Source organism: Ammospiza nelsoni, chromosome 3, assembly GCF_027579445.1.
Source record: "Ammospiza nelsoni isolate bAmmNel1 chromosome 3, bAmmNel1.pri, whole genome shotgun sequence".
In the NCBI taxonomy this organism is placed as follows: Eukaryota; Metazoa; Chordata; class Aves; order Passeriformes; family Passerellidae; genus Ammospiza; species Ammospiza nelsoni.
This window is the reverse complement of record NC_080635.1, coordinates 49,047,433-49,074,928: the sequence shown is the minus strand read 5'-3', so window position 1 is coordinate 49,074,928 and position 27,496 is coordinate 49,047,433. Positions and strand designations below refer to the sequence as shown.

The window sequence follows — 27,496 nt, the reverse complement described above, 5'->3', positions numbered from 1 at the left end:
CTTGCTGTGATTTTTATCCTTCCTCTTGGTCTCAAAAGTTATTTTGGTCTATGAGGGTCAATGAGCTTGAAGAGAGAGACACTTTTACAGTGCCTGAATGATCCCTTCCCTGAGGAAGTAATGCTGCCTTCTGTACTAGATGAAGGAAAAAACCAAAGTGTGACACTTCAGATGCTGATTCTGATGAGGGTCCAGGAGTGCTGTAGGGGGTTGTCACAGAGAGAAAGCTTATTTTGTGTCTTTGGATAATAAATTCCAGGTCTGGCAGTGATGCTTATCTGCTCCCTCAGTCTTCACATCTGAATTATTTTAAAATTTATGGTTGAGACCCCAGGTCTGGACACCATTTTAGTGCATTTTGAATCAGAGTAAGTAAGGATTTAGTTGTTGATATACATTATGTAGCAAAATCTGAGTTAAAAGGAAGCCAACTAGCAAGACTTACTGAATGGCCAGGACTCCACATTAATGCATAGGCTACCTGCTTTTCCCTTATAATTTTAGTATATTTACATTTAATTATTCTTCATCCAGGTGTCTGCCTTTAGGAATGAATAGCTGATTTAAAGTACTTCTAAAGTTGCAATTTATCTTTTTCACACATTTCAGCAGTCCATGCTTCTAGACTGCTGTCACAGACATCCGGTCACCTGGGCCACAGATCTCTCAAATGTATTTATTTTATTCCAACAAAAATTTTCAGACAACCCAACATCCCCTAGTAACTTCTTCCTGCCTCCCTTTATCCTTTCTCCCTGTGTGCTGGCTTCCTACATACAGTTTTTAAACTGAGAATCAGGGTTCTCAGATAAAAACCTCTATTGACATGTCTGTTCCTTAGCATGGCTTAGGGAACCACCTGCTTTTTTGTCTTGCCAGTTATAAAATTATCTCCAGGTGTTCTGAAGTTGATGTTTCTCTTTACATTGACTTGCTGAGTTGCCATTTCGTCTTGAGCAACCTGTACTGACAAGCCATGCTTTTCTGGGCTCATTTCCCTTGGCCATTCACAGTCCACAAAGGTTTTTGGGCTCTTCACCTCCTTAATTTTCAAAGCCTCCCACAGACACGTGGTGAGGGGAATCTTAGCACAAGTATGTCCAGAAGATTTTGTTTCACTGGTTTTTATGGTGTGGGGGGAGCAAAGTGTACAACGAAGCATGGCAAGACTTGGAGCTTCCAGACACAGAGAGTAAATGTTCAGCATGCTCTGCTGCAGTTGCTCAGATGTAGATATTTTACAGCCTGTCACTTAGTCCGGCCTAACAGCCCTGTCACAGAAATAGTGCTCAGGAGTACTCCATCTTCTCACTATTATGCTATTCTTCTGCACAGTCAATATTTTGTCTTTAAGCAGGGGTTATAGAGGCAAGGAGGGAGAGAGAAAAGTGTGAACAGAATTCATGAAAGCACTTTCAATGTAAGTAAAACAATGCCTTTTGTCCTGATCTCTACAGGCTAAAGTAGGTGAAATGGAAACAAAACAATCTATCTTAACCTGGCAACAGCCGCAGGGGTAATTTTTCACTCAGTCTGGCTAAAATGTATCAAAACCTCTGAGTAGGTTTAGTGGAAAGTGCAAGCAGGATTAATAAAAACTGGTCGCCATTGTACCTTCTCTTGTAAAAGTGATATATTATATCCTGTTTTCAGGACAGGCCCAATGAGAGAAGTGGTTTTTTTGGTCCTGAAGTGTGTCATCTAGCTTGCAGCACACAAGAATTATTTTTAAATGCTTCTTACACAAATCAGCATCTTGTGCAGTTTTACCTTCCTACAACAGCGCCAAAACAGTATAAAGACAATTGCTGAATCTGATAGGAGATGGTAGACTACCTTGCTTTGCAATTTAGAAACCTGATGCAGTGGGTAAACTTCTTGTGTCCTGCAGTAGTATTGCAGACACAATAAGACAGACCCTAATTTTTACCATTACAGGCCTTGGAAAACACCACATTCCAAGGGATTTTCAAGAAGACCCTTAAGCCTGCTTTGCCTGCACTGCCATCCTACTGAAGCTTACCCCAGAGGGAAATGGCATATCATGAAAGAGAATTTTGGAACAGCAGAAAGGATGTGAGCTTCTGCCAGTGGGAAGTTTATATAGAGATTGAAAAGAAAAAATAAATTGGCAAAATTGTACAGGACAGATAAGGTTGTTTATTTAAACAATTTGTTGCTGTATATCTGATCTCTCCATTAACCTCCAATAAAATGGTGACATCCACACCCTGTTTTTGGGGCAAAGGCACCATGGGGCACAAGGTGCTGTCCTGGTCCATGGCTTTGAGGCTCCCAGCTCCCAACCAGGGCATGGGGCTCCAAAACCCCTGGACATTTGGTTCACCTTTGCAACACACTCAGGAGGAGTCTGCTTCCTTGACAGGTTGTTGCAGATGTGGCAGCTCTAGAATGGCTCCTGGTGACCCAGCTGTCACAGGGAAGGCAGGGGGCACCCTGGTCAGGCCTGATTCATCTTCCTATTTCAGCCCTCCCTAACATTTACCCAGCTTCTCTACTTAGTGTAATCCTCCACCCTTTTCTGAGGTTGCAGTGCCTTTTTGGGAAAGCCTCTTGCATGCTCACAAAGGATAGCTGTAGGTTTTAATGCCAAACACCTCTCTCTCAGCAGCTGGTATGTTTGCTGGCTTTGCTGGGCTGTTTGCTGGTCTTAAACCATGAAAGATTTTGCAGACACATAGCACTGTGACATGTAACAGCTCTTACCCAGTTCTCTTGTAGATGTGATGTGAATTTCATGTAAGAAAATACAGCAAACCCAGTCAAGCTGTTCTGTCCTTGTCAGTATATTGATTTAAGTGAAATTCCCAGACTGATTTAAAACTCCCAGAGGACAGTTACGTGGTTCCAAAGAGACTCTTAGAACCAGAGCTAAAGAACAGGGAAGAAACAAAAAATAACAGGGGAGTGTGAAACTTAGGATTCCAGTAACAATCTTTTCCAGCCCTGCTGCAGGGTTTCTCTGTTAAATTTGATCTATTAATTATATCTAATATTGTCTTCAATAGCCTTGAATTTGCATTGGATTATGATACACATATATTCTAGTTCTGGCCCATAGACCAAAAAATAAAATACAGAATAAGGGATAAAAGACTTTCTCATTTAAATAACTACTAAACCCCATACTTATTGAAGAACCAGGCATGGCATATGTAGATATCAAATCATACACCAAATTGTCTATCAGGGTGTATATGTGCAAAATAACCAGTCTGGTGATAGTGGGTTTTTTAATCCCTCTAATGAGAAATAAGGGGGGTAGCTGCATAAAGCACTGCAAAAGATTTCCTTGCAAATTATACCAGCTAGAGAGAGTTCCAGCTCATGCATAGCTGATCACATGCCATTCCTAAAACAAAATGAGGAGAAGAAGTGGACAAAAATACATGCTGTGATTGGGATGTTTGCAAAACCAAAAGGCCTGGCAATTTAATTTCAGTCCTCTGGGCTTGCTTCCACAGCCAAACAGAGGCTGCCTGAGACTACATTTGGGAGAAATAACTTGGAAAAAGCTATGAAGTTCTGCAGTGACTTCCCAGAAAGAACAGTGGGGATAAACCCCCCTAAGACAAAATCCATATACTGAATAAGTTTACAGGATACATTGCCTACACCCTGAGCTCCCATCCAGACCTGCTCCTTGATCACCAGAGTCACATTTTATATCCAGGGTACATTAAATGAGAGGGCTGTTGTGTAAGGTTCTATGCAGTTTCCTCCTTTTCTCAGAAGTTCCCAGTCCATGGCAGTTTTACCACAGTCTTTTCAGGGATGGGCACAACTTTGTTCTCCCAGGAGATTTTGACAGGACATATGTCTAAGGCACAGTCCCTGAGTCCATCCTGGTTCTTGCCAAAGGACTGCTGGGGAACTTCACTTTACTACTCTTCCTCTTGTTTTACAGCTCTCAAGATGCTGAATCACAAAATGTTTTTCTGCTTGGGGGCACTGCTGTAGCACCAGGCAGCTTTGTTTAATAAATATTAATACTTAAGCACAATGACAGAAAGATACAGAGTCACATCAGAGGGGAGCTTTGCAGTTAGGTACCACAATCTCTGCTTCCTGACTGAGGGGAAGCAAAGGCAGCACTACAGAAACCCTGGGGAAAGCTGGGATCTTTCTTGGCATAAACCACAGGAATAAGGACACCACTCGTAATTTAATTTCTTGCTTGACTGGATCACTTATTACATTTCCTTGTATTTTGGTACTTGTATACATTATTCATATCGAGTTAAGATGCTGCAAAAGTGCATCAACTCATTAGTGAGTGATACAAACAATTGTGTTCCCATGTAGGGATAAGCAAGTGTTGCTTATCTGCTTAGCACCACACTCACACATTGTTTTGGTTACAATTGTCTCTGTGAGAGAAATAGGGAAGAAAACTTCGCCTTTAAAGAGTGTCAGATAGATAAATAGGTGTTGAAGGTTACATCCAGTTAAGCGCCTAAACCCCAGGATAGTTCTTTATATTTCATGTAGAAATCAGATTCCAACTCTCATAAGCACACCCTTTGGGAAAAGAACCAATCTCCACACCCATGTTGTGTGTGAGTGTTGCTCTGAAATGTAAATTGGAAATGGAATGAAGAACATACAAGTCTTCTAGAGGTCAATTTAACAATTTTTAAGAGAAGAATGCAATTTACTTCCTTTCTATTCTCTAAGTGTGATGTTTCAGCCCATGCCACTGCTGGTCACCTCACCTCAGCAGAAATTAAGAGAGCTGTGACATTACACAAACATGTGATAATTCATGTAAAAATACTTGTTAGAATGAACATGCAGGGTGTTCTGCAAGCATTTATTCTGCAGGGGTCTCGGAGCCACCTTGTGATTTCATACATCATTGAGCTAGTTTAGGGGTGAAAAAATTTGGGTGCTGAAGGGTATCATGTGGATCCCTGATATTCTTTATAAATAAGAACAAGACTGTAAAAAAGCAGAAGTATTATACACATCTATATACAGTTAATACTGGAGTTTGTTTTTTCATCAAGTTAAGACATCTGAAAAATACTTTTGATTCATCCCAACAATTCAGTGCAAAGTTACTAATGGAAAATGCAGAACTACTGCTTATTTATTTAATCCTTTTCCTTGCTTAGGGACACATAAGAGGCACATAGGAGCCCAAGAAGGGGACAAAATTTGCATGTCTTCTCTTTCACTGATGTGAAAGACATTTTGCCTTCTGGCTTGTCCACTGAGTTTATCCCTTCTTATGATGTGCTCACCCCTTTGTTCAGGGATGCCTCACAAAGCAAAACACCACAAGACAAACTGCAGATATTGTGATCACATGCCAAAAAAACATCTGATTTTTAGCCAGACTGTAATTCACAAATGAATCCTATCCCCAGAGAGAGAAGTTGGTCCATCTCTGTTAAGGGAATGTAGGTGCGTATGGTTCTACACCCTCTTAGAAATAAAATCTGCACATTCAGACATGTTCATTTACAAATACCTGTATATGGATATTATGGATATGGCAAAGCAAAGACTAACTTCTGGTGCACTACTCAATCCAAAATCTGGATGTAGTCTTTGCTAAATATCTATCCCTCCAACATGTGTAATGGGCAACTTGGTTTTATTTGCTTTTTTTTTTTTTTTTTTTTTTTTAGCTAGTATGGAGTGATGCTTTTTTTTATTTGTCTTCTGTTTTTCCTTTGTCCCAAACACACTGAAAACTATTCACACCCAGAGCAGAGATCTGAGCACATTGCCCTCTCTTCTGTGTGTTCTTACTTCTGTGCTTCAAGGACTCTGAATGTTATTGTCATTCATTGTCAGAACTCTTTTAGGGCTTTCAGACCCAGATATAGCTGTAGAACAGACTCCACCACACAGAAGAAATAGACTGTCAAAGAGTCACTAATAAACATGGCCAGCATGAGAAGCTAGGTTCTCTCCTGTGCCAAAAGACTCTAAGAAACCACCTTCAGTGTGGGTTGAAAATATATTGTATCAATATAACATCTGCCTCCACACAAAAGTTGTTAAGAGACTATTTAATTTTGAAATAACAAGTCAACTAATTCTGCAGAGCATATATGTGCTCTGGCATTCAGCCTCCCACACCTGACAAGCATAGGTTAAAAGTCATTATCACTGTAAACACCAAACAATTGTGCAGGCTGAAAGCAATCACACAATTTGTCACTTTCAAGCCCACTTGACAACTAAAACCAGGTTTCTTGTTAGTTCATTATAGATAATTTACCCTTTCTAGCTTACTGCTTCAGTTCATCTCTTCTTAAGCTGTTTCCCCTTCTCTACTCTCTCTGGTTCTTCTTTTGTGGTGTGCAAGATGTGCTTTCTTCCATCCTATAAAACTATCCTTACAAAGAGGAAAAAAGAAAAGAAAATGAATTACTGTCTGCTGGATTCCTTGAGCCAGATTTCAAGGTCAAATCGACACTAATGTCAGTACCAGAGAAACTGTGCCTGATGCCCATGGTTTGGGGAACAGGGGTGAGAGTTGTCCTCTTCAGCAGCAAATTATTAGTTTAGCACAGCTATGCTGCAGCACCACAGCCAGAGATGTCAAAGCTGATCATAAACTCTATCAAAACAAGCGCCTCTTGATCTGATTATAGCAACTCCTTGCTAGTAAATTGTTTGCTGGTGTTTGCAATTTCAGTCTGATTAGCCCCAGAGAATCCCAGGTTCAGTTTAAATAACCATCTACAAGCCACCTTCTAGTTAGTAGATCCTCCTTCTCTTGACCCAGCACTATTCATCTTTCCTCATCCTTGGTGTATTAAAGCCAGGATCTTCACACACTTACTTAGAGTTCTTGTTGGTCTTCCCCTCTACTTGAATGGATTTTTTAAAATGTTATCTTCTGGCCATTTATTTTCCTGGCACAACCCAAATTTTCAGATGGTTCCATTCAGCCTGTTTTGGCTGGCTTGCAAGCCCTGCCTTCCCAGATAAAGCATTGTCTGGAAATTGGGTCTTATTTCACGTTTCTCATATTTTTTGCATCTCAAAGCCCCCCAGACAAGTTGACTAACCAGATAGCCAATACACCCAAGAAACAACCAATCAAACCAAAGAAAGCAAATCCCACAGTCTGTGGAAACCCCTACAGAGGGATTATCTACCTCGGGCAGGCTGACAGGGATTGGCCGGGAGCTGCACCTGAAAGCACAGCCAGGGCAGCACAGCCCATGCAGGCGGTGCCCAGTGAGCAGATGAGGGTGTGGGTGGCACCAGCCCCGCTGAGCCGTGGGCTCCCGTGCCCAGCTGGCAGCTTCCTTAGTGGGCTCAGCAGGGACTGCCTGGGTGGGCAGGCACAGCTCGTGTGCCTGGCCACTACAGGCTCTGGGGGAGCACAAAGGGTGGCCCCAGGCATCTCTGTGCTCCCCAGCCAAGGAGCAGTCCTTCCTCCTTTGCTTTCCCATATCCTCTGAAACATAAGGCTGTGTACATTTCTTAATCCTAGTGTTATATAAGTTATCTCAAAAATCTCTCCTGCCACCATCCCAGACAATCAAGAGATTTTCCTGCAGCTACTTTGGGCTATCATAGCCTGTAAACCCACAAATGCTTTAAGCTGCTCTGAGCCAGAACTGACACTCAAAGCCTTCCTTTATCCCATGTCATCACTTTGCCAATGCAGGGAGAAGAATCTGGACAGCCATGCTGTGAAATCAAATTGGGAAATAAGAGGGGTTTTTTTTCTCCTTTCTTTTTCTGGCATGATTGTGACCTAGATTAGTTGTCCCTGTCATTCCCTGCCAGATGATTGAATAATTGCACCAAGGGTTGTGCTGACACAGAGGAGAAGGTGGAGCAGCAGAAGGGAGCAACTGGGGAGTGCCAGAGCACCCCCCCCAGCACACAGCTGGCTCCTGCTGCCCTGGGGTGACCTGAAGTACACACAGCCTATGCTCCATCTTCACTATCCAGCTCAGTGCCAGGTCTTTCTGGGCAACCTTCTGACATTATGTTCTCCTTGGTGATCTTGACCCTTCTGTCCTTTTCAGCAGATGCTCACACCTCAACAGAAAGCATGTGTCATGAAATCCCTCCTGCTTCTCAGTCCTCTCTGGGTGATTATTACCCATATGCCTCACTCTGCTGGGTGAGGGTGAATAACCCTATGGACTCGCACTGCTCTTTGCTCCACAGCTCTTCCTTTCTCTCCAAAACTTGTTGCTGTGCCATTGATTAGCATAATTAATTTTAAACTCAGAGCAATTATTTCCAGACATCACTTAGACTGGAATTCTGGCCTTGTGTTTAAAAAATTAAATTGTACCAAGAGTCGGTCCATCTTCCCAACTTCTATTGGCTTAGGAATATTTTATCAGGTCCTTGGTCATATGAAAGGCATTGAAAATTCAGCTTCTCATCCTACAGGAAAGGGACATGACCTTGCTTCTTTTTTTGTAGATATCTTTTGATCCAGCCATGACAACTCTACATAAAACCTGACCTTTCAAAGACACAAACATCTGAAGAGGAACATGCTTCTTCCTAGGAAGATGCTAGAACTGGAGAGGCATGAGGCTCTGGGATGAGACTTTGGTTGAACACTTCAGTGATCTGGTTCATTACACGAGGTTTACTTACCTTCCCAGTCTCCTTGCAGACTGCTGGAGCACTGAGGAGGTGAAATGCAGGCCAGAAAGTTTCTGGTGTTGCTGAGATATTCCTTGGGAGTGCAGAGGGCAGCCAGTCTGAATGTTGGAGCAGGAACTGCTCTTGAATGTGAGGCAGTGTGCCAAGAATTTATGGTACAAGGCTTCTCCTTTTCTGTGCTACAGGTAGGGGTTATATAGTAGTTCTTAAAAACTAGGAGTTTATTCATGCTACCACTCAACTTCCCTTGAATATCCTCCCCACTTTACTTTTTTCCTGATGTTGTTGATGGTCAGTTGCTTCAAATGAGATTGTACAAATTCTGGTGATATGCTGTATGTTTTTTCACATGGGAAATGAGAAAGATTTTTTACAGCTTGAAGTACACCTAGGGAGGGGGATTTCTGACCATGACTTCAATGATAAGTAGCACAGTGTACTGCATCCCAGTTTTCTTGGGCACCAGATAGATTCATTCTGTTTTGGGAGTCTGATTGAGCAGAGGGGATAATTCCAGAGCAGAAGGTGAATGTTCCTAGTTTCACAGCTGCACAGATATAAAACATTGCAGATAAGAATTTACACTTCCTATAATCCTGACACAGCTGTTTGCCTCGTGGGATGATTCATTTACACTTAAGAGGAAAAATGGTGGCAAGACTGACTCTTCCCTCTGATGCTTTATATTCCTCACTGCAGATTTCAACAGGCTTGTTACCTACCCTGTTCTGAATGACTAGCCAGAAGCATTTTTCTCCTTCAAAGAACATAAAGTAAAGCAATTAAGCCACTTCTTTCAGGAACCCTCTGCACTGCCACCCTGCTTCCTCTGCCAGACTCCCTTTTATTGCACCCAGGGGTTCCTTATAAAGCAACTCAGACACTTTCATGATGGCATGCCAACTCCTTGTTCAAATGCACAGAAGATCCATCCTGCCTCTGGGCTTAGGATACAGATAACTACTCAGCAGGAATTACCCTTGAGAAGGCTGCCCCCAAAATGACTCATTAATCCTCATATTGTAAAGATGGGCAGAGTATCTAATGTTTTATAACCGGAGAAATGTATGTGAAGTGCTGCTACTGCCTGCAAGGCTAGGAGAAAGAAGCAGGGATACATTGCCATCGTTAAAAATAAAAGAAAAAATATAAAGGTATAGAGATCTGGGCATTAATTCTGAATCACGGCTCTGTAATATTAGCACACACTACTAGGAAGATAAAAGAAAGCCTACAAGGATACTTCTTATTCAATGCATCAAAAGTGTTTATTAATATTTACACAGTTGACATTGACTTGATAATTGGAAAATAATTCACTGAAATATTATCAACACATGTTCTACATTTCCCATTTTATAAATCTAAATTTCACTATGAATTCAAATTCTACTGAAGCATGAACCCTAAGATTTAGGTGATTTCTGCTAGGTATATGCGGTGCATCACCGTGTGGGGATCACCCTTGACCTTGATGAAAAGTCAGACCACTGCTTTGATGGAGCTTGGCAGCATTTTAACAACAACAATGCAAACCAATTTCCAGAATGCAAACCTGGCCAGGCATCTGGGGGTTGCAAACTCTATTAGATGCAATGTCTGCGTCTGATTTTGGCTGAGCAACACAACTGCAATCCCAGTAAGAGAGGAGTTTGCTGTATTTTGAACATGTTTTGAGGCATTTTGAACTGCTTGAGGAAGCAGGCTTCTTTCTTCCTTTCACTTAGGAGGATTTCATAACAAGACCAAGAAATGCCCAAAGCTTGGAGAGCAAACTCCTCTGAGCTCACTACAGGGGTATAGATGAGTAAGAAGAAGCACAAAGGGGGTGCAGCTAAGTAACCCAAAAGTGACAGCAAATGGCAGCAGCTGAGGAATGATGGCTGCCAAAGTCTGTTGACTCAGAGGGATCCAAGGTCCAAGCCATGTTGTGAAACAAAACCTTTTCCATGGTCCTAGCAGGGCTGTCTGTGGCTGTGTGCCCTCCATTGAGTGCATAGCAGTACATGTGTGTGAAACACGTATTACTTTTTCTCTCAGATAATCAACTGTGTGTCCCTACTTGTTTTGTAAAATCAGTTCCTGTGACTGAACAAAAAGCACAGGACGTAGAAAGCTCTTATTCTCTCAATTGATTAAGAAAAATGGAAGACGGTAGAAATGCTAAATATTCTGTCTAATCAGAAGCCTAACAATCCCTGTGCCTTTAATAAGGCAGAGGAGAGAGCATGCTAGATAAGTTCCTAGTCATGACCACATTTAAATTTTCAAATCTCAGTGATTCCATTACAACCTGGTAAGGAATTAAATTTTTCTAGAGGCTTCAAAGTAATCAGGTTGGCAAAATTGCTCAACAGAATGTCTTATTTGTGTTTTATTCATAATAGTTCAGAAGTCATCTCAAGGCATCTACTGCTCCCAAATGGGTATGCATGTGTTCTGTGTACATCATGCTGTGCTCCTGTGCTTTCCTACATGGTGAGAGGAATGGCTTGTTGGGCTCATGTGCTGAGTACGTAGTACGTGCACACACCATCCATGAATCTGTCATTTGGAGGTACACAGAAGTCTGCCAAGCATGCACTATGACTGTTTGATGGGGAGAAATGCTGAATTTCTATTTGCATTTTATTTGCAATACAATGATTATTTTATTTTAATTTTTTTTCAGAAATTCAGTGATACATTTCATGTGCAAAAATACCTGAGATTTTTGTCAAAGCACGTGCTTGTGTGTATATTATTTTTATTGATACTGGGGAAGACAAATGAGAATCTGCATCTGCTTGACAGGGCAAGGAAGAAAAGAAAAATTAAATGGAAATCATCCTATATTAACAGCCCAAACTGCAATCTGCAATTCTATATTGAATTACCATTGCAGATAGAGTACTTAGGAGACTATTCATTTTGTGTCTACCTCAATAAACCCAATGCTTCCTTTAAAAAAAAAAGAAGTACAGCAGTGAAATCACATAAAATGAAAGCTAGCGACTATTCAGCCAGAGTTCCAAAGTAAAAGAAACATTTAGAAAAGCGTATTAGGAGAAGAGAGACAAAGGAAAAAACAGCAGCTGAGTATATATTAAAAACTCCACCAGCAAAAATGTCTGGTGATTCTTTTGTAAATAAGATGTGAGGGGCAGATGCTCCTTTTTTCATCGTTTCATCCTATGTTGAGAATATCAGGGGAGAAGCTCCTCTGACAGCTAGATACACAGCAGCCCTTGCCATCTGGTAGGAAAAGTGCATCAAGGCTCAGCACAGGAAGCAGAATGAACACCGTGGAAATCTATTTTAACCAGTATTGTGCTGGAGCCAAGGAGATAGCTATGTGGAGGTTGAGGTGACAAGAGAATGAAAAATGGGAAATCCACAAACATAGGTCAGGGACAGGCACCTATTGAGTGGTATAGCCACCATGTATGCACATGTGTATAGCCACTCACTGGGTGTGTTTTTCTTTTCAATCTTCAGGAAGAGGCAGCCAGAGTTCTCGCCCACCAGCCAGTGTCCGTCGGCACATGTGCAGCTTTGAAAAATCCCTGCAGTGAATGTGTAAGAGAAGCTGCATGACAAAGAGTGGTTTTACCCCTTGCTTTCTTTTTCTCATTGGTTTATCATGTCTAATGATGGGACAAATGTGGTGCATGCCATTAAATATGGGAAATTTGCTTATGTCCCCTTGTTTCACACAATACTTTAAACATTGTTCAGATGTGATGAAGAGGACATTGAATAATTTTTTTGAAGATTTTATATTTATTTCTAAATGCCTACAACTTTGCAAATATGTCCTCTTTCTTGTACTAATTTTATCTTCTTTTTTCCATTCAGCCAACATTTTTCTCCTTTTTGTAGTTTTGCATAGAGATGACTATCCTGTGTGCTTTACATGGCAAGATACCTCTGCTGTGCACAGCTCTTGCTAACCCATGCTTGTTAGCAAACTGAGGCTGCAGACCCAGCTGAGGGAGCACAGAAAACATTTGTTTTGGTGGGATTTGCAGAAAACAGGGAAATCACAAAAAGGCACATGTAAATAAAACCAGCAGGATTTTGTATAGAAACAAATGGCATCTCAAAATAACAGCAGTGAATCTTTTTTCTGTTGTAATTTCTGAAAGATGTTCAGATTCTGCATTCAGCAAACAATAGCAAAGTTCTGCTCTTCAGAAGCAAGAAGTGCAAATACTGCCCTCTCTGAGCAAACACAAACACAGTGCAGAAAACAAGCAAGCTGTTGCAAAAACAGAAAGACTTCACCTCTTTTCTCCCAGATCTATGCTCTTTTCCATCTGATAAGCAGCAGATGTGTAACAGTCTTGCTCCCTGCCCCAGGGAAGATTGTGCAGTGACTCGGTGGAAGGATGCTCGTGATCCACTGACACAGCATTTTGGGCAGTGCTCCCCTTTGCAACCAGAGATGCTGTTGCACTGCTCTGAGCAGCGCAAAGCATTGCAGCTCTGTGCATGTCTCTGAGGGTCTATGCAATCTGTGGGCATGTAGCAACGACGTTAATTCAATCCAACCTGCCTCTCTGATTTGCAGATCAGAAGAAATCCACAAAATTAATCATACATTTGGAGCAGTTGTGATGGCTTTATGGGGCTTGTGCAGCAACCAGATTTGGCACCCTGAAAAGCAAACTGTACACAGGCAGTGTAAGGAGCAGCACAAACTATTTGTTTCTATCTTCTAAGTCAGAACAATATGCCTCTTTTTTTCTGAACTGGAACAAGTGCTGCAGATTCTCAGGGTACAGATCACCAATTGTCTGTCTGGAAATTCAAATGGGAGTCCAATGCAGGCATACTATTAGGTGGTAAAAGCAAATGCAACAACAGATTCTATTCAAAAAAGCATGAGCACAAGCTGTGAAACTGCTGAGCACAGGGAAAGCTGAACCTCCTGCTTTTTGCATGAACATGCTTGGATATTTTTTTTCAGTTTTGAAAAAAAATCCTTATCCGCTCCTGAGAAACACCTCTGGTGGGACTCCAACCGGTCAATGGGTCTGCGAATGCTTGTGGTAGCTGTCCAGATAAGAACACCTTCAAGAAGCAGAGCAGTTTTTCAGATCTGCTGAGCATGAAGCTTGCTATTTTGGCTTTTCTGCCTGCCTCTGCCCCTCAGGCTTCCCCCTCCCTCCAGCCAGGGCTGATGTGTTCAGAGGCCTGGCAGGGCTGCACTATGGCTCAAGGAAGGGCACGTCCTCCATCTGCAGTCTGAGCTCCCTGTGGCCACACAGCCCAGTCTGAGCAGTAGACAATTGTCCATCATATCACCAACTGCCCATCACCACCACCTGGTCTCAAGCCTCAATCTCATCCAACAGAACTCCAGCAATTTGTAAGTCCAGAATTTCCTTAGGAGGCCCTGCTTCATTACCCCAACATGCTGGAAATCACCACATGTCCTATGGTTTCCCTCAGCTCCCACCTACAAGCAAGTAGATGCAAACTCTTGAAACTGTCCTGTGTTTTGATGCATATTATACTTAGCATACTTTGTTTCACCAATCTTCATCTCCATTCTCTGTACAACGCTGGAGTTGGTTAGAAATGCAGAATCATCAAAATATAGAATCATAACATTTTATTATCATATTAAACCCAGAAGCATCAGCTTGGAGTTTCAGGGCTTTTTTCTTTTGAAGCTGCACATTCGTTACCATGGGAACTTTCGGATGCACCCAAAAACCCACAGGCTTTGCAGGCTGCTTTATCTACTGCAGCATATTAGGGCGAGCTGTACACTACAAGCAAGAGGCCTCATGACTAAGCTTCCTGTGGCAACTCGGCTAAGTTTGCCACAGGGTTAAGCACTCAAAATGCTGGCATGCTAAGGCGAGTCTGATGGCTCTTTAAGCCCCGTTTAAACTGCTGGGAATTTATTTTATTCTCAAGTATGCCAGAGAGTTTGACAAGTTATTGTGGAAGAACGACCTCATTGACCACTACCCCTGTAAGGGTTGCACACTTTTTGGCAGGAAATATCCAGAGCAGCAGGTTTTTCTGTTCATAAGGAATTGCTCCTTTTTCTGATACAGCTAGAGACTAGGAAATATTCTGGCCATGTAGTATAATTTGGCCCTTTTTTAGCTTCATTTAGAACTCTCAGTTGGGCATCTCTATGCCATGTGAAATACTTTTCAGCCTTGGTGTTAATGCCTTCGAGATGCTTGAAAAAATCCAGAATATATTCGGATATTTTAGTTTTATCTCATGCACTCTGTCCTATGTCCCCAATGTTTTATTATTGCTGTTCACTATACAGCTTTCAGCTTGTCAATATCTTTTTGGTAAAAAGCATTGTGGCCCAAATAATTTTCCATCAGAACCACAGAGGATTACAGAAAGCAAGGAAAAACCTCCAACTGTCCTAATTACTATTAAACTGCATTCATAGGAAAGATCTGCTGATTTCTGCACCATGGTGTGGTGCTTTTCAGTGGGGAATACAGAATTCATGGGCAATTTTGTGGCTTTATTCTATTCAAGTTCATTAATTACTATTTCTTATTCAACAGCAGGTCCATGGCATTTCTTTTGATGTAATGTTTTTTGAAGGTTGTTGATCTTCACAGCCTCCCAGTCCTACAGATTATTTTGCCTTAGTTGCACCCACCTACACTTTTTGTAAATGAACTTAACTGTAGCATTTTCTTCGAATGTTCCTAAGTTTTCTAGGTTCCTTTGCTCAAAACATTGTACTTTTCAGTTTTCAGGTTCTATCAACTGTTCTCCCTTCTGAGCCTGTAAGAATAAATGCTTCAGGTCAGGCATTGGCACTGGCTGCACTGTCATAAACATTTATTTGAATTTGCAGCATGAAACACACCTTCAGATAACCCAAATGAGCTTCTCCGTTGATACCAGAGGACCTATGATGACTTACACCGTGTTTTCCCATGCATTAACTTTATTATCCTTAAAAAATTACAAAAATTATTCAGGAGGATGAATTAATTCTGAATATTCAGTGGGCTTTACTTGTTAATGAGAACGAAATAAACAGATTTAAAAGCTATTAGCTACTAAGAGCACTTTTAAATTTCACTTTGATTTGCAGGTTTCTCATCTTCATTTCTTGAGCAGTGGATGAATTTTCTTGCTGTTTCTGACAAATTGTTTATTATCTTGACTCTGTATTATCTATTAGATTGTTTTCTCAAATCAACACTTTAGTAGTTATTTGATTTTTTTTTTTCCAAAGCACCTAATGAACACACAGGAGTGGAAAATTTTTTCACTAATATTGGATGACTGAAATATGACACAGCTTCTGTATTTCAGATGAGAATACAAATTTCTAGTAGTAATTATCATGAATAGTCAGACCTTCATACACATTATTAGTGTAATAGTCTCACACCTCTGTTGAGCTAGGTAGATTTGTGATACATGCTGAACTTGTGGGACTTCAACTACACTGAAGCAATGCATTGACCATTTATCTCACCATCTCCCACTCTCCCCATTTTCACAACTCTACAGAAGCTTATGTACATTAAAATTATTGTTATGTCTCAAAGTGAATAAATCTACTTATTTTGGGACCTTTGGCTATATCTGAGCTGTTTGATTTGGAAGTAATTCCCTACCCCTAGGGCCAGGTATGAGCCTAGCAGCAACCCACTTCTGTGGTAGCACAAATGTAAAGTGAGTGACCCCAGCCCTGTTCCAGCTTTCCCCATCTGAGTGACCAGAGCAGAGAGGTGAGGGGGGCTGCCAACCTCTGATCCTGCCCAAGGGTCTGATCCCAACCTGGAGACCCTGTGGATGGAAACCAGAATCTCATCACAGGGTACTCAGCCTAGGCATAGCTAATGCATCCACATTACAGACTGTATAATATTATGATTTCAATTTAGAAAAGAGAAAAATATCCCAATTATCAATAGGGTGAATATACATTAGAAAGCCTATCTGCAACTCAGATAAAGTAATGCTTAACTTCTGCATTAGAGTAGCTTATGAAGGAAATTATTTGGTTACATTTATTTTACATAAACCAGTGGCCAGAGAGTTGGAAAGGCAGCTCTTGACTTGAGCTCACTCACAACATCTCTAAGTATCATCAGGTTCTGCCCTGGCAAGACAGTATGACATCATTATGTTTTCCTATATTTTTTGTAGCTGTTTGCATCATACATTTAAAGCAGTGCTCTAATTAACATAGAATATTGTGTCCAATGCTCAAGGCAATTTTGTCCAAAAAAAAAAGAAGGAGGGAGGGAGGGATGAGGGCAGGTGGGTAAAGGGAGGAGGGGAGCAACAAGGAAAAGTTAGTTAAGTAATTTAAATTTCCAGAAACATAAGTGGGAGGTTAAACATTGCTCTAATTATACAGCACTAACAAAAGCACTGGAGCCATGCTGTGAGAACAGTTTTAAGTTCCTCTTGTCACCAAGATAGAGATTATAGTGTAAACGAGCTAAGGCTGAAATTGGTTTGTGATTTCTTTTTTCATTTAGGTGATTATATGAGGCAAAATTCCTTAGCATACACCAGATAGGGACTATGGTTGGTGATGGCTCCCTCACTGATGAGAGAGTGCAGGGAAGTTTTACCAACCCCGGTTTAAGAGAGGGGTCCCTAGAACCAGTGCTCTAGAAGTTAGGCTTGCAGGCACACGCAGACCAGCACGGCTTGCTTTGCTAATGAGCAGCAGGGATGGCTGTGGCAGCTCTGAGAGTGGCTGCTCAGTGCAGGGAGGTATCATTACCCTGGATTAGAACCTGCTCACTCCCTTAATCACATTTCATGCCCCAGTGGCTTTACTGAAATGGAGACAATAACAGAAGAGACCTTGGGGACACCAGCAAAGCACCTGCAGTGTGCTGCAGTGCAGGTATTAGCCTTAAATTTTCAGCTTGTTAGCTTAGGCCCTGGGAACTGTGAGGCAGGAGCAGGACAGAGCTTTAGTCTAGCTCGTTGCCACTTACCTGACTGCAGGGCTGGAGAAAGTTTGTAGTTTACTGACTGCCTCTCTCTGGGCAGGGCAGAAATTCCTCCACTGGCTTCCCTAGAATGGCATCCATCAGCAAGAGCTGTGTAGAGATGAGAAAGGTTTTGTCCAATGCACAGCTTTTGAACAGGGCATTTCTTTTTGTTCTGCACCCCACTGCCTCCAAATGCTGGTCACCTGTGTCAGTGCTCAGGGACAGCTCTGCATGTGCTACGCTCCAGAGCCAGCTGCCAATGGCTGTACCTGGGCTCTCTGAAGGGAGGAGCAGCATTTGGTCACTGGGCAGTGCCTGACACTGACCTCCTCTGGCTGCTGGTAAGACAGGTCAGGGTTTGATTCAGACTTAATTTTTCCTGACAAAGTTGATAGGCTTCTCAGTTCTCATTTTATATTCATTCCTAAAATTTTATTGTAATAGAAGGGACTGCCAGGTTATCCCAGTGCTTCCTACTGGCTGTGGCATTTCAGTTACCACCGTGACTACAAGGAGGTAGGTTGGGCCAAAACATTGGGCTGGCAATGAAAGATAGGTGATGTTTATTATTTCTCCCATAATATTCTCCTCTTCCTCTGATTAATTACCATTGTTGTTTAAAAAAACACAAACAGCCTTATATATTAAATCTTTGCTCTCTGTCTTGTCTAACACCACCAAGCTGGTTCAAACGACTGCATCACTCATCTCAGCAAGATTAAGAATCTTAATTAAGGTTCTTCCTCAGCTCACAGCCACTTGAAGAAGATAGCAGACCACAACTCTGGCATCCTGAAAGGACAAAACAGAGTATAAACCCTTTACAGATCAAGAAATGTCCCTTCCTGTTTTAACAGAAAGGGCTCTTTCACAAACACTTTGCCTGACTGCATCTGAAGCCGGGCCTGAAGCCATTTTCCAGCCTGTGGGTTCCTGGAGTTAACCTCATCAGGAAATATACTACCCTGCTTAACTATTTCATGTGCTATCAATTAGGGATTGTCATGCATAAAACATTCAAGGAAAAAAAAAAAAAAAAGGTGACAAAGTTTCAGGCCCACAAGACTCAAAGGTGATTTAATTCTCTATGCTTGATATCAGGTTATAACTTTTCTGGTAAAAGGATCAGAGGTCTAACTTACCTTAGACCAATGTGACAATAATTTTTCATCTCAGAAGCATTCAGCCTCTGAGATGTAAAGAAACCTTTTCTAATCAACGTCTAACATAAGTCATCCTCAGAATCCTGAAGTAGGGAGAGAAGCCAACTGTTGTGGAGTACTCAGACTTGACACTACTCCAAGGAATCCGATAAGGTCAGATCCTCCAGAACTGGCAAGAGCAGGACTCTGTTCTTGGCCTGAAATTGGACTTGGTTCTGGGGAACTCCTGATCACAAGGAGGGACCAGATTTTGGTCATCTGGAGATACTTAACAATGGACAGTGAGCTGTCTAACAAGTTATAGGCATGTCCTCCTGTTGGGCAGGCATTTTGGACCATTTTGAACCATAGTCTCTGACTTGGGTGCATCAGTTCTTTCAAAGAATTTCAGGAAGTAACTATTAGGATCTGAAGTTGTTTTGCAGCTTGTTTAGTGTCTACAATAAAGAAAGAAAGCTGAAAGTGCCCCAGAGTCATACAGAGAGTATGTTATAAAGATCAATGCATGTATTAGAAGCAAAATTTTGAATTACCAAAAATAGCAAAAGCTCTGCTCATGAAATTAATAAAAACTCACACCAAAAATATACTTCTATTTCCCCTAAAATACAAAACACATAGATAAAGCTGTGGTGAAAAATTGAGAAAAAGCATCTAAATTCAAAGTATGTTCTTGCCTATAAGCAAAAGCAAACCCACCCTGTGTGCTGATAGGATATCCAGCAATCTACCTGAACATGTAGACTAGATGGGAGGATCTGGAGAAATAGTAAGTGGAGTATTACACTGGGTATATGCAAGTGCAAACCTTAAGATCCCTTGAGACTCCAAGAAGTTTACTTCTGAGCAGAAAGTGTGAAGTCTAAATCCTATGAGAAATTGACAGGAGAAAGGACAGAGTTAGGAAAGATAAATGAACACATGGTGGATATGAACTGGTAATCACCCTACTGATAAAATGAAGAAAACACCACTTGGTGCTGTCCTGTCACTGTGCCAATGAACATCAGGTTTTCAATACCCTCACTGTGACCTGGCTTGGTACCATCTCTTGCCTTTTTGTGGAAATCCATCCCTTCTCCCATTAACCCAGGCAGATTATTTTGATCTTGGCCTTCTCCAATGGATGTTTCCTTCAAAAGAGGAGATGGCAATCACTTAGCAAGTGATGACCACACAGTCAGGATTGTCATCGTTGCTTTGCACAAGTGAGACAGCTCCTTCTCTCACTGAGACTCAGTTCAGGTCTGAGCTTTTCCAGACCCATCTTTGTTTTTGTCTAAATGTGAATTAATGATATTCAATATGGCTGCTCTTTGTTCCAGCATAACAAGTGCTCTTCTTGCATTTTAATGATTAATTCTTCCTGAAAACTCAATGTGACCCCCTGCAGCCATCCAGCAAGACAGAGCCCAGGTATTTCTATGGCAGTCTTGGAACTCCATCTCAAAATGTGACTCATTAACAGGCTAGCAGTGCCTGGACATAGCAACTAGAGGGAAAGAGCTGGAACAATAATCTGAGGCAAATAATCCATGGATCTTGTCAAATGGATTCCACAGAGAGCCACTGCAGCCCTAAAGCTCTTTGTCATGAGGCCATTGGAGCCATGAGCAGTAAGGTCAGGCAAGCAGAGGCAAGCAGGACCAGCTCTCCCCAAGGAGCAAGCTGCTACCAGACAAATCTAGATGAAATGGTCAGCTCACATTTGGACATTGCAGTACCAGCACAGTTTAGGCATGGCCATTGACTTGAGACTCTGGAGAGTGCTACAGAAGAAGGAAGTAAGAGCAGAATTTGAGAGTGAGGGAGAGGGAAATGAACTAAATAGGAGCAAGACTTGAAGACAGAGGTAGTGAGCTCCTTAAAATAGCTGTGCTTGCCTTTGATGTAAAATACAAAATCTTGGAAATAAAACAAGATAGAGAAAAAACAGATGGTGTAAGGAGGGATTCAAAAGTGAGGTGATGCACCAGCACTAGATGTGAAAAAATAAATGATGCAGAAATGGACTTAGTACAAAAGGCAGAAGATAATCATAGCATTTTTTTAGAAAAGCCCTTTGCAGTTATTGTAAGCTACACCGTCAGCAAAATACAAGAGCACTTGACTTATTTTCCTGTCTACAAGAAGATACTTGTTTTGAAGTTAAAGTAGACCAAATGTGTTTCTCTGTGAAGAGTTTGCAGTTCTTGGCATGTTAAACATTACTTTAAAAAACTTTCACACCCAAGAGTTACACTCATTTGCTTATCTATATAGCACATTATAAAAAAAAAGTTATACTATAGCTGATTTGATCAAAACAGGAAGGGTTCCAAGCCTTCATTCTTATCTTTTCATTGATCACTATAATATGGACGTTTCCTTCTTCAGTTCAGAACATGACTTTCTTATCTCTTAGGTTAAAGCTCTTAATCAAAACAACTCCAGGTCCTACCAACTACATGCTTTGGGGAGTTATGAATTTTTTAGTTTGGTCTTTTCATATGCCCCAGTTCCCACAGAGGTGGTGAGTCACAGGTCCAGCATTTGGAGTCTGGAGTTGGAGATGAGCTTCCCAGCTTGGATCCACCTAAAATTCTTTTTATTTTCTCTAGGACTACTTACTGCTCAACAGAAAAATGACACATTGTCATGTATATTTCTTTTCTGTTTTGACAGATTTACAACACTAGATGTCTTGTACCAGTCTCTTCCAGCTATGACAAAGTCAGTCAATATGGGGTTTTTTTATAAAATTCAAGTGGCAATTATTTACTCCTTAAAAAAGAGAACCATGAGACTCTGAGCAAGGGAAGCAAAATGCTTACAACAATACTGCAATACTGTAGGGGAAACAATCTCCTCTGGTGTGTGCAGTAGCAGGAGGTGAGGCTGCTGTGCCAGCCTTCCACTCACTTTGTCTCCCATCTGCGTGGCAGTCTCAGGGTCTGAAATGTAATCCTTTGTTTGCTTCTGGTCCCTGAGGGATGAAACCCTGAGATAAGGATGCTACGGATAAATCATCTCAGAATTTCTCTCCGTCTCTGGTTTGCACCCAGATGATGTATTTTAGAATTTGTGAACCACCTCTACTGCCTGACCTGCAATTAAACAGTTGCTTGGTCCTCTAAAGCACTGCTCAGCTCCTTATCCCACCAGCTGCTCATAAGCTGCCACTCAGCTTTGAGCGCTGCTCCCTCCAAGGGCACAGGGAAATGCAAAATCCCACAGGTCCTCAGAGTGGGACCTGACCCTCAGATCCTCACTCAGCCAAACTGTCCAGAGTTTTGGTGGGACTCAGCCCGTATGAGGAGTCAGAGAGTTTGACTCACCAGGGTCATGCTGCTGCTTGTTCCTCCTCCCACACAAAGCAACTGTTTTCAGTCCCAGAATTTTAGCCTGGATTGTAAATAAACAGTCACCCGGGAAGAAGTGCATTTACCTCCCACCTGATAAAAGCCCTGGGAGTTCTTCATTTCTCTGTTAGCTAATCTGTTTCTAAGGGGAAAAGGGAATAAAAGGGAAAGGGGGGGTTAAAAACAATTTATGTCTCTACTCAGTTTGCCAAAGGCTATGACTGTGGATTGTTTTTCTTCCAACAGCTTGAAAATATTTCTTATAAGCTGCAAATCAGGCTTAATTAAATCTTTTCCTGTGACCTTTTTCCTGTGTTTTTTTTCTTCTCCCCTGCAAAATGGTGAGCAAACCTAGATACCAAATGACAGCTCAAGTCCTCAAACCACAGATGGCTCTCCCAGAGCCCTTCCCGCAGGCTAGCCTTTCCAGGTTGGCTGTAGGATGGAAAACCAACATCACTTTTGGATGAAAATCATAGCGTTGTTTTCTCACGTAGTATTTCTGGGAGGACATGAAAAACTGGTGGGGGGAGGCTTACTAATGAGGCAAAGCAATTAGTATTTTTGTAGGCTTGTTTGTTATACTGCCTGTGTCTTCGTGATGTAAATGCAAATAAACCATCTTTATTTTGTTCATAGTTCTAATGGAAAGTCTGTGTCATGGTCTGAACCAGGTGGAAGACAAGATCCAAAGGGGGAACATACGTGGCACAGACTCTCAGTGCATGTGAAGAACCAGGAGATAGGGTGCAATCAGACAGCGGTGATCAAACCCCTCACTAAAGACTGCCACGGCCAAAATCTGACTTTTACCGACATCAGCACTAAGACTCTGTACAATGTGGTGGAGGAAGAAGACAGAGAGCCCATTCACCTCAACCAGTCCAACAGCCCTTCCATGGTGGTGCACAGGCGGGTGGCAACGACCCCCCCGCTGCAGGCCACGGCGGAGGAAACCCAACTCTTCTTGCCTGAGCAGTCCCCCAAGACCCTGCCCCTGCAGCCACAGTCTCTCATGGACCAGCTGCAAGGAGTGGTCAACAAGTTTGCCACCGGCATCCCCGACTTCAACGCTGTCCTCCCCACTCCCGGCTCAGGGAACGGCGTGCGGCCTCCCTGCCCACCTCCGCCACCGCAGCAGCCCCTGCAGCCCTTCCAGGTGGCTGCCTTCAGCCAGGAGCCCCTGTCTCCCCCGGCTGAGGAAGCCGAGAGTGAGAAGGTGAAGCTCATTCAGGGATATGTGTATGAGAAGAGCACAGAGGAGGAGGAGGACGAGGAGCCGGCAACCAGCAAACTGACTCTCGAAGACTCTCCGGCGCTGACGCCCCCGTCCCCTTTCCGGGATTCAGTGGCTTCGGGCAGCTCCGTGCCCAGTTCCCCCGTGTCGGAGTCGGTGCTCTGCACACCTCCAGATGTGACCTACGCCACTGTCATCCTGAGGGATTATAAGCAAAGCTCGTCCACCCTGTAGATGCTGCAAGAGACAAGACAGGAAGGACTTTGGCAGCTGCCCACTGGGAGGACTTGCAGAGACAAGCCTCCCAGGGCTGTGGGAGAGAGAGCAGAGAACAAAGTGACAAATGACAGGGCAAAAATTTCATCCTGCACTTAAATAACTAAAATGAAACAAAAAGAAAATAAAACATCCATTCTGAGGGCTCAAGATTCTCTATCTGTTGAAAATAAATGTACTGTGGAAAAATGTTAGGAAACCACAACAAAGCACAAACTAAAGGAACAACTTCTATAGCAAAAAAAAAAAAAAAAAAAAAAAAAAAAAAAAAAAAAAAAAAAGAATAAACATGCAGGAAAAAAATATAATCACACTTAGTCACACCCTTTCTTGGCAATGCTTGAAAAGGACTCTGGGGAGTGCAACCTGGAGAAGTCATTAGCACACCTCATGGCTGTCTGTCTGCTATGGGAGTAACCCACCCAGGAGCCAGAAGGGCAGAGTGTGGTGCGGGGGAACACAGCTACTTGTATATGAGACATATATGCATAAATACCTTTTTCCTGGTTTCTACAGGTGGTATAACTGTGGAACTTTATTTTGGGGAGAGGAGATGAGATAATGTGAAAGCACATGGCTCTTACTGACTCCTACCTGAACGATTTTGTCCTTCATACTAGGCTGCTTTTTGGGGGATTTGGGCTTCTTTTAATGCTGATTGTGAACAGAGCAAGAAATATGATCAAGTTAAGACTCAAGAGGTTTCTGAAGAAAGCCTTGCCATAGTACTTGTAACATGATAAGGACTTAAAAAAACTGCCCTTTTGTAAAAGGTTGCAAACCACGTGGCTAAACTGTTACACAACATTTCCTGTAGCAGAACAATATTTATTGACTATCTTTTCATAAAACAATGTATTTTGCCATGCCATTGCATCATCCCTTTGTGTTACTTTGGAAACAAATGCATTGAGAAATAACTGTTTACTTAGAGCAACAACTGTTAGTCTGGAGGAAGGGCAAGTCCACGCTGGGGGTTTCGGAGCCTCCAGCAGGAGAGTGAGCGTACGTTTGTGTATCTGTATGCGTGGGTACGGTGTGTGTGACGAGTAATGTCCAATAACTACCACTGGAAGATTGTCTTATATACTATGAATATTTTTATGTTTAAATCATGTTTTTATATCGCGTTGGTACAAATATTCGATAGATCTTTGAAGGTTTGTATGCTGTGCTAACACATCCTTTTTTTCATATACAAGCTGAGACAGTCGATACCCTTATAATAGGGTGCTTTGTTTTGCAGATATTTTATGAAGTAGATATATGATATTAATAACCAGTGCATTGAGAACTTGTTATTTTACATGTTTTGCAGCAAGTGTGGCTAACCAAAAAAGAACAAAACCTAACAAAAAGAAGTCCGTTTTAGAACTCTTGCAGGTGAGAGACAGGAAAAGTAAAAGAACTATTTCACTGCTTCAGATAATTTAAAATGAAATCATGTCAGGACAGGAAATTTCATCAGTGCTTAATGTGTGCATAAATTCCTAGGTTTTGCTACTGATAATTCTTTAAAACCCTTTATGATGTTTAGTTGCCTGTTCTTTTCTTATGCATTCACTTCTTGTGTTTAGTATACAATATAGCTTAAAGGTCACTTCCAGGCATTTGTAGTTCTGTCATTTATTCCTCTTCCTCCTCTATCTTTCATGCGTTTCCTAGAGATGGGCCTAATCTAACGCTCCCTAATGACTGGCATGATAAAAGTCCAGGTCTAATTGCTGTGGTCTGAACATAATTATAATGATGATTACCTATTTATAAATGTGCTTATTATACATTCACAGATCAGGATTTTAGCTGCTATGATCTTTGCTAGTGCTGCTGAATTCAGCTGAGGACGATGATCTGTCCCACAGTTCCACGCTTTATTTCAAAAAATATTTTAAAGGAATGTCTTCCTGTTAATGTAGTTACAAACCTTGATTTTAACCATGCTTCTTTTGAATATTCTACCAGAGCTTTTCTGAATTAATCATGATTCGAGTATTTTTCTTTCTTTTCACTTGAATTTTAAAAAGTCCCTCTTGTTATCAATTCATCTCTGAAGATCCAAATCTCATAGTTTTTCCCTAATTATGCAGTATTGGTTTTGGAATGTTTGGCTCCCATTCAAAATCAGAGACAGTCTTTTTTTCTCATCCTCTTTTCACAATATTTGCTCCTTTCAATATTACTTGTGGCCAATTGCTATCATCGTCCTGATGTGGAAAGCATGAAATGACTTTGCCCAAAGACAAGTTTTTGTCAGTATGTTGATGTCTCTATAATGAATTGAAGACAGCTGAGGGTTAGTTGGTTGATTTTTTGTTCTGCTTGGGGCCTTTAGGGGGATATTTTCTGTTTCTGTTTCTTTTATTTAAAATGCTGATTACTCCTTAAAGCAGTGAGAAAAATGCCATCTTTGTTGAACACTGCACTGAATTCTATCTGCTAACAGTTGTAGTATAAGATCTGCTGTGCTGTTTCCAAAAACACACATTGTCAGTAGCACAGATACTAAGAAGCCAGTCTTTGAAGATCTGAGAGAGATAAGAAAAAGAAATACAGCAGATTTGTATAGACAAGGAGATGGCAATGTGGCAAGGTACTATACTGTTTTCATATCTGTCTGCTTTGAACATATTAAGCACTGATTTTATTACTGCAATGTAATTATATCATGAGTAAGAGTTTTCTTGAAATTCAGTATATTAGCTTTTAGTTTGTAATTGTTAAAACTGGAAACATACACGTACGTAAATATATCTAAAGAGCAAGAAGTCACCTTGTGTATGCAGCTGTATGAGCTACAAAGCTTTCTGTAGAAGTTCTTTCTTTTGGTCTGTCAACTGCTTGATGAAAACTGCCTTTTTGTCAAAATGATCTTGAAAATGCTGTAAAATAAATATTTTCTATTTATTATTTAAAAATAGAATGCCACAATTTTTAATTTTTTGTTTCTTGAGTAGGAAATAGTGATGTATAGTAGTTCATTGTTCCAGGGCTTTTCAGCATCATGAATAAGAGACAGTGAGATATTTAAATGAAGGTAGGTATTGATTAAATTGTGTCATGAAGGTGAGATGGTGGCGGGTTGGAGGACTTTTGCTTAGGTAATAATCCTCAGTGTTTTGGCTTCCTAATAAAATTCAGAAGCATGGTAACTATGCATTCAGGCAGACAAGTAGTAGAAGAGAATTCAATAGGAAATGACAGAAAATTTTGCTTCCCAAGGACATGGGAAAACACCAGCCCTTCTCTGAAAATTGTCTTTGTGATGTCTGCTTCTCCCATCAGGGAAATTGCAATATGCTTTCTTGACAGCTATAAATGATAGGCATTGATCCACCTGGCATTTTGTGTCCTACCTTTACTGCTTCTGGACAAAGTACTGGGACTCCTGACTCCTGCTCTGCAACTCACAGACACTGTGACTTTTTGGTGTCTTCTGAACTGCTCTGTGCCTCAGCAAGATGCTTTTTTGGAGTGCTGCTGGGTTTTTCAGAAACAAGTGGCACTAAACATAGAAAACCTAGATCTTTGATCTTTACACTTGTGAATAGGCTTGTGGCTCCTTTGTTTGGATCTGGCCTTGCAAGAGCCCATCTCTGAGGAGTCAGTCCACCTACAACTACTGCAATGCAGGAGTACAGACAGTGACATTTCATTCTGTGGTAAGTGCCAAAAGTTTGGTCTCTTTGTTCATAGAGGTTTTCTCTTTTTTTATCCCTTTTTCTTTTTGTTTTCAAAATCTTTTCTGTCTATGTCTTAATAAGAGTTCTGCTGACCAAGTGTATTCAGTTACAAAATCATCCTCAGAGAAACACAGTGCTTACTCACCTCCAGAGCACTCAGTGCAATGCAACACAAGCTGCTGAAAAAAACATCTAGAGCAATTTTTCACTGGTTAAATGGATGGCT

The 27,496-nt window shown here is 41.5% G+C and overlaps 1 protein-coding gene across 1 annotated transcript in view; it reads left to right on the top strand.

The window, feature by feature from the left end:
- Positions 1-23,878, top strand: part of GRM1 (glutamate metabotropic receptor 1) — a 177,664-nt gene extending 153,786 nt beyond the window's left edge. Inside the window, exon 8 of the mRNA XM_059468877.1 lies at positions 22,717-23,878. Coding sequence (XP_059324860.1) covers positions 22,717-23,548 — 832 coding nt within the window. The 3' untranslated portion in view covers positions 23,549-23,878. The remainder of the gene's footprint in view (positions 1-22,716) is intronic.
- Positions 23,879-27,496: the final 3,618 nt, after the last annotated feature.